This window comes from Cololabis saira, chromosome 15 (genome assembly GCF_033807715.1).
Source record: "Cololabis saira isolate AMF1-May2022 chromosome 15, fColSai1.1, whole genome shotgun sequence".
NCBI lineage: Eukaryota > Metazoa > Chordata > Actinopteri > Beloniformes > Belonidae > Cololabis > Cololabis saira.
The window spans coordinates 42,134,574-42,142,761 of record NC_084601.1 but is presented as its reverse complement, the minus strand read 5'-3'; the positions used below and the strand labels follow the sequence as shown (position 1 = coordinate 42,142,761).

Sequence of the window (8,188 nt, the reverse complement as noted above, 5' to 3'; positions counted from 1 at the left end):
ATACTTTTTTGCCCCACGATATGTCCCGCAACATGAGTCTTTCAAAGCAGGCAGTTGAAAACCTGCAGCATCCATCTTGCTGTTGGGGAAATGTGGCAACCAGAGATTATTTGCATGGAATTTTAAATTTTGCACACTGATTTCAAAGAATGTCAGTTTCCGTAGTTCAAAAAAAGGAAAAAAAAAAAAAAAAAAAAAGGAAAAATTGTTTTTTCTCAATGTTTTTTTTTCACACCCATGACATCTCTGTGGTGAGTGATTTTTTATTCTACCACAATCGTACAACTTATATAAAGCCATACATTTATTTCTAATATCATTGATGTTGTGCCACAGGGGAGGTGCTGGTTCAGTTATCAAAGAGTCATTAATGATTGTCTAAGGACAATCATTAATAATTTATAAAGTAGATTATTTATCAAATTGAATTATCAAAATGACTTAATCAAAACGAGGCACCAACTGATGTAATCAGGAAAATGATAACTAAACAGCAAAAATCAGTCTCAAGGTAGATTATTCTTCAGAATAATAGTGAAGGGAGGAGTTTGAACAAAGGCCTTGCAACAACAGTTGTGACAAATAAGCACAAACAACTTCTCTCATTCAAATTAATCCGAATTTATTTACACAAGTGTCAAGAAGATGGTAAAACAACACTTCGGATAAATTCTGATGGCTAAACTACCCAAAAACAACAACTAACTAAACATGTACACAAAACTTCAGATTACCTATGTGTGTGTGTGTGTGTGTGTGTGTGTGTGTGTGTGTGTGTGTGTGTGTGTGTGTGTGTGTGTGTGTGTGTGTGTGTGTGTGTGTGTGTGTGTGTGTGTGTGTGTGTGTGTGTGTGTGTGTGTGTGCGTTGGGTGGGGGGTAGTAGGAGCAGAATGAAGGGAGAAAACATTAAACAAACACACTCAACTAATGAGCACAGTTGTGACGGGATCACCAGTCCGGCTCACAACGTAAAACTAACTTTTCAAATGTGTTACTAAGTTTCTCTGCCCAGACACAGAACAGCCTCTTACGTGAATCTTTGTAAATGAAGAGAAAGTGGTTTGATCCGGCTGGTCAGTGTTTCTTGATGAAACAAAGAGTAGTTACGCTCAGCAGGGGATCCTGATAAAGAGCGTCTCTCTCTCTCTCTCTCTCTCCTGGTCCAGATGAGGATCAGTGTGGATGAGGGGAATACATGGGCACAGCAGCTGGGCCTCCTTCAGCTCCAGGTCGGTCCAAAGGCGTTCACGTCGAGGCCTGCAGGGACCCTGGTTCGGCTCCTGTTTGGGCTCAGAAAACTCGCTGCAGCGCTGCAAAGAAGAGAGCGAGGAGAAGAGAGCTTTTCCTTTTATAGCTGGCCCAGGAAGTCAAGGCCCCCCCCTGTGGCTTGGGGTCTGTGTCCAATCAGGGGCTGTTCCTTATCACTGCAGGGCCTTAGATGTAAATCCTGGTTGAGCTTTGCGTCCATGGGGTTTCCTTTGTTCCAAACCATGCGGTCAGGTATCATAAACTCGAGGCTGGTCTCAGCCTGAGGCCCCAGAACTGGGCCTCAAAGCTGACCCAAGGCCTCAACTGTTCATATAATCACACAATCCATAGTTCATATCGGACTGTGGCCCAACAAATATTTCTCTTATCTTTTCTCATCATTTGTATTGTGCTGGCCGATCGAGACGGCTGACTTCCTCATTCTGCGCTGGGTGAGGGGATGGTGGACTGTAAAAAAGTATAGTATTATTAAATTGTTATATATTATAGTATGGTGATATCATTTTGTTATGTTGTATTATAAAAATTATGTTATATTAGGATATTACTATATTTATATGCTATTATAGTATTACATATATTTATATTATGCTACATCACTCTATATGATAATTATTTCTTTATTTATTAATTCTCAAATTAATATTCTAAATTTTTCTTCTTTCATCATATTATTCACACGCACGCACGCACGCACTCTCACACACACACACACACACACACACACACACACACACACACACACACACACACACACACACACACACACACACACACACACACACACACACACAGTCTTTTGTCACTGTTAGTACTGTATGTTAATAAAAAAAAATGCTTTTATGTATAGATAATTACAGGGACTCATGGTAAATAGTGTTTATATAGAGGGGCATGTAACTGCAAATGGCCATAATCACCCAGGAATCCACAAATTTATACTCACGTATACCACAATATGTTTACACTGTCTCAAATTCTTAAAGGAGCTTGCGGCTGCTTTTAAGAAATGAGACTCTCTATCGCCACCCTTCACCACGACGGCCGTTGGGGGTACTGCAGCCAACAGTGAAGCCGGCACAGGAGAACGGGGAGAACGTGCATGCAGCGTCATGTGACGTCACATCCGCAGCCCAGCGCGGGAAAATCGGGACCGAATTGCAGCATATTTTGCAAATAAAAAAAACAGCCTCAAGCTCCTTTAATATTAATTTGTATAACTTCTCAATACATCAAGATTTTTGACATCTAATAACAAGGGTCTATGTGAAAACATGGTATTGAGTTCAAGGGGAAGGAGACATTTTTTTTACTTCTTACTTCTTTTTTAACATGTCAAAACTTCTGCTGCTTCAAAAAAAAAATCTCTTGCATTCATTGTTCAAGTATGCTCGAGCATGTCTGTGACTTACACTACCATCATGTTCAAAATAAAGACTTTTGAATTGAATTCTTGTACTTGCAGCTGTAAGAATCTGCTGCTTTTTAGAAAAAAATATTTAAAATCTTTGCCACAATCGAACCACCAGAATTATTTCTTTCAAACTAAAATAACTAAACTAAATTGGTGCCTTTTAACTGAACTCTCAAAATAAATGATGGCCCTAGCACTGAACCCTGCGGAACACCCTGCGGCATTACAGAACCAATATTTAAATTGCAAAAAAAAGCGCTTCGCATCATTCATTCTGTCCCAGCCAGGGCACATACGAACGAACTGTTCATAAAGACGAAATATCTAAAACTGAGAGAGATACTTCATTTTCAGATGCTACAAACAATTTACAAAGCAACACAGGCGGCATTACCAGTAAATGTTCAGAAATTGTTCACTCTTAGTCAAGGTCCTCACAGCATGCGCAGCTTGCTGCAGTTTCAACAGAAAAAGATAAGGACAACGATGGGAAGCCATAGTTTGTCAGTAGCTGGTGTGAAAATGTGGAATAGCCTAAACAATGAATTAAAGTTAGCAAGAAATGTAACTGTTTTCAAACATGGGTTAAAGAAACTGTTATTGAAGGATTATCAAACCTAGGTACAGGAAGGCAATGTCTGGCTATGTGTACAAAACAATGGCAATGTGGGAAATTCAGAAACAAAACATGGAAACAAAACAAAGTCACTATAAAATGTGTGTGTGACATTGAGCTCTATGTATGGTCGGAGGTGTCCAAAGCTCGGGAAGAGATGAAGTCAGTACGAGCGGAGGGGGCAAAGGCGGCTAGAGAGCCAGAGGACGGCGACTAATCAAAATCTGCATTGACACACGCACCTCCATTGCAAAGTGGATTGCATGCAAAAAGAGGCTTGGACATAAAAATAACTGAACAGTGGACACAGTAGTAAATCACAGGAACGGTGATCAGGATGAGTGGACTGGACACGTGTACAAACATACATGCTATCTGGACTGTGAAGGATGAAATTAGACAAATTGCTATGTGGTAAACTATGTATCTTACTGAATTCTGTTGTTGATGTGATCATGAATCTTACATAGAACGGGGCGGGACTTTGATAAGCGTCAGCTTCTCCCGTACCCTTTTCGTCATGTGCTGAGTATGCAATGTATAATGTTCTGGAGATGAAATGTGTCTATATAAACATGCCGAAATAAACGAAATAAAAAAAAAAAAAAAAAAAAAAACACCATAACAGACCCTTGACTGTTCTGAAGAAACCTCATGTACATGAACAAACTGGAACCTGTCAGATAGATATGATTTAAACCAACGTAGAGCTGTCCCTTTAATCCCAACAACTTGCTCTAACCTGTGCAGTAAAATGTCATGATCTACAGTGTCAAAAGCAGCACTGAGGTCCAGTAGAACCAATATGGACACTAATCCCTTATCTGAGGCCATAAGGAGGTCACTCGTGACTCGAACGAGTACTCCCCAAGTATTTGGGAGAGCAAATCATCCCCACTTATGAAAACCATGTCCTCCACATATATTCCTATTTCCCACAAAATTCTCAATGTTCCAAGCACTTCTTATGGACCTCAAGTCCTGCATATGCTATACGTCCCACTGGACTATTCTCTTGGTACTCAGACCAACCATGGCGCTCTGGCCATTCTCTCTTTAATGTTACCCGAGATATTAAACCTTTTTTAGAAGAGCGAGTTAAATTCGAAGGCAGGAGAAGCAAAGCATTCTCACAACACAATCAAAGTCAAGTGTTATGAAATTGCAAGCGTTCCTAAACATCTCTACAATAACGTTCTCAATAACCTCGGCTCACAACCACACAGCGGACTTACCTAAAATTTTGGGATGACGTCAACCTTTCTCTGGTACTCCAGTTCACAGACTTTCGACAACAGCCCAGCAACAATAATTTGGGATTTTATAAATGGACCCCTTTTACCTCTGAGTAATTGGATAAAAGTCACTGGTGTGTCGTTGGACTGGAAAGAGGAGTTTCCATCGAAGGTCTATTGTCATCCGGGTCACAGCACCAAATTGTTGAAGAATAATATAAAATCCAGTTCAGGAATCCTCTGTGGGGTTGAGAGTTTTATTTCAGTAAGCCGGCGGTGGGCAGGACCAGCACAGATCGTGTCTGAAGTTGGTATGCCGACCCAGAGAGGTTTGACAACAGGGCTTTTATACAAAAAGTTCAAAGCACAGAGTGCAAGAATCAACAACCCAAAGGTGAAAGACAAGGAGCAATTAAAAGCTATTTACAGTCAGATGTGATCGTTCAGTTTGGAACTACCCCATAGTAAGTCAGGAAGTCCATCATATGGCATCCCCGAGGATCAAGTCCTCGTCTCTGCAGGGGCAGGAAGCCAAAGCCACTTCGATGGTGCCATCTCAGCAGGGGTGCAGGAAGCCGGAAATTGCGTGACAATGTGTCTCAAGCAGGAGTATGAGGCTGAAGCCACCTGCAAGGCGTCGTCCCTGCAGGGGTTCAGGAAGCTGACATTCAGGTCGACCACGGTGCTGTCACAATGCCTCATCACATGGAATTTTTAATTTTGCATACTGATTTCAAAGAATGTCAGTTTCTGTAGTTCAGAGGGAAGCAAGAGTTAAAATATGTCCCTCAGCATGAGCCTCTCAGAGCATGCAGGAGAAAACCTGCAGTATCCATCTTGCTGTCAAGACTTGTAGCAGAATTCTTTTACAGGATTTTTCTTGTTATGCCCGCCGACTTTGCAGGTCAAAGCATGTCAGTTTCTGTAGTGTAGCGGTTATCAAGTTAGCCTAACACGTGAAACGTCCCCTTTTTGAAACTTGATGGAAAATTGAAACTTTACAGTGTCATTATTTGGACTTGGAAAACCACTCCAGTCCTCTTCAGGACAGGAAGGCCGACCATCTCTTTCTTGCATTGGCTCTCATTGCAGTTCCACAACTGTCAAAAAGAAAGTCATTCACCTACATTTAAAAAGGCCAACTTTACAGGAAAAAAGAAACAAAAAAAGGCAAAAATTGTTTTTTCTCAATGTTTCTTTTCACACCCATGACATCTCTGTGGTGGATGATTTTTTAATTCTACCACAACAGGACAACTAATATGAAGCCATACATTTATTTCTAATATGATTGATGTTGTGCCACAGGGGAGGTGCTGGTTCAGTTAAAGAGTCATTAATGATTGTCGAAGGACAATCATTAATAAAGTAAATTATCAAATTGAATTATCAAAATGACAATCAAAACAGCAATGTAATCAGGAAAATGATAACTAAACAGCAAAAATCTGTTTCAAGGTAGATTATTCTGCAGAATAATAGTGAAGGGAGGAGTTTGAACAAAGGCCTTGCAACAGCAGTTGTGACAAATAAGCACAAACAACTTCTCTCATTCAAATTAATCCGAATTTATTTACACAAGAGTCAAGAAGATGGTAAAACAACACTTCGGATAAATTCTGATGGCTAAACTACCCAAAAACAACAACTAACTGAACATGAACACAAAACTTCAGACTACCTGTGTGTGTGTGTGTGTGTGTGTGGGGGGGGGGGGGGTTTGGTAGGAGCAGAATGAGGGGAGAAAACAATAAGATAAACAAACACTCAACTAATGAGCACAGTTGTGACGGGATCACCAGTCCGGCTCGCAACGTGAAACTAACTTTTAAAATGTGTTACTAAGTTTCTCTGCCCAGACACAGAACAGCCTCTTGCATGAATCTTTGTAAATGAAGAGAAAGTGGTTTGATCCGGCTGGTCAGTGTTTCTTGATGAAACAAAGGGTAGTTATGCAGAGTTTTGGGGCCTCAGCCTGAGGCCCCAGAACTGGGCCTCAAAGCTGACCAAAGGCCTTAACTGTTCATATAATTACACAATCCATAGTTCATATGGGACTGTGGCCCAACAAATATTTCGCTCCGAATTAGAGCACTTTTATCGGTAAAAGCCGCTCCACACTGATCACACCTGTAAGGCTTGTCTCCAGTGTGAATACGTTGATGACGAATTAGAGCACTTTTATCGGTAAAAGCCGCTCCACACTGATCACAGCTGTATGGTTTATCACCAGTGTGAGTTTTCTTATGGATCTTCAGCCTGAGGCCCCAGAACTGGGCCTCAAAGCTGACCAAAGGCCTTAACTGTTCATATAATTACACAATCCATAGTTCATATGGGACTGTGGCCCAACAAATATTTCTGATATCTTTTCTCTTTTCTTGATGCATGTTAACTGAACTCTCAAAATAAATTATATCAGCACTGATCACAAATGTACAATTTTTATCCAGTGTGAATACGTTGATGTTTCGTCAATTGATCGTGCCGGGCAAAAGCCGCTCCACACTGATCACACCTGTAAGGCTTGTCTCCAGTGTGAATACGTTGGTGACTCGTCAAATGATCTTGCCGGGCAAAAGTCGCTCCACACTGATCACACCTGTAGGGCTTGTTTCCCGTGTGAATACGTCGATGTCTCGTCAAATGACCTTGCTCGGCAAAAGTCCCTCCACACTGATCACACCTGTAAGGCTTGTCTCCAGTGTGAATACGTTGGTGTCTCGTTAGAGTACCTTGCTCGGCAAAAGCCGCCCCACACTGATCACACCTGTAAGGCTTGTCTCCAGTGTGAATACGTTGGTGACTCGTCAAATGATCTTGCCGGGCAAAAGTCGCTCCACACTGATCACACCTGTAGGGCTTGTTTCCCGTGTGAATACGTCGATGTCTCGTCAAATGACCTTGCTCGGCAAAAGTCCCTCCACACTGATCACACCTGTGAGGCTTGTCTCCAGTGTGAATACGTTGATGTCTCGTCAAATGACCTTGCAGGGCAAAAGCCGCTCCACACTGATCACAGCTGTATGGTTTATCACCAGTGTGAATACGTTGGTGATTCGTCAAATGACCTTGCCGGGCAAAAGCCGCTCCACACTGATCGCATCTGTAAGGCTTGTCTCCAGTGTGAATACGTTGATGACGAATTAGAGCACTTTTATCGGTAAAAGCCGCTCCACACTGATCACACCTGTAAGGCTTGTCTCCAGTGTGAATACGTTGATGACGAATTAGAGCACTTTTATCGGTAAAAGCCGCTCCACACTGATCACAGCTGTATGGTTTATCACCAGTGTGAGTTTTCTTATGGATCTTCAGGTTTGATGAAGTGGTGAAGACTTGTTCGCAATCATCACAGCAGTATCTTTTGGGTCTTCCTTTATGATTCTGTAATAGAGAAGATGACTTACATTATCTTGGCTGCATTATCAAAAGCCTTTTCGGTTTCAAGTATGGAGCTAGAACAGTCTCATAATTCACACATGGACAGTACAAAATTCACAAATGCACACGCCGATCCACAAATGCAAAAGCACAAATTCACACGTGCTTAGGACAAGATACACAAATGTATTTTTGATTCACACACAAATATAACCTGATTTACAAACGTTTTTTTTTTGTCTGTGAACTGCGCTGGATTTGCGTGCGACT

The 8,188-nt window shown here is 41.5% G+C and overlaps 1 protein-coding gene across 1 annotated transcript; it reads right to left on the bottom strand.

Annotated features, from left to right (window-relative positions):
- Positions 1–6,887: 6,887 nt before the first annotated feature.
- LOC133460786 (zinc finger protein 502-like) lies at positions 6,888–7,834 on the bottom strand (the record flags this gene model as incomplete). The annotated part of the gene is made up of 1 exon (XM_061741561.1): positions 6,888–7,834. A coding segment is annotated over one exon (855 nt), but the record flags the coding sequence as incomplete, so codon positions are not given.
- Positions 7,835–8,188: the final 354 nt, after the last annotated feature.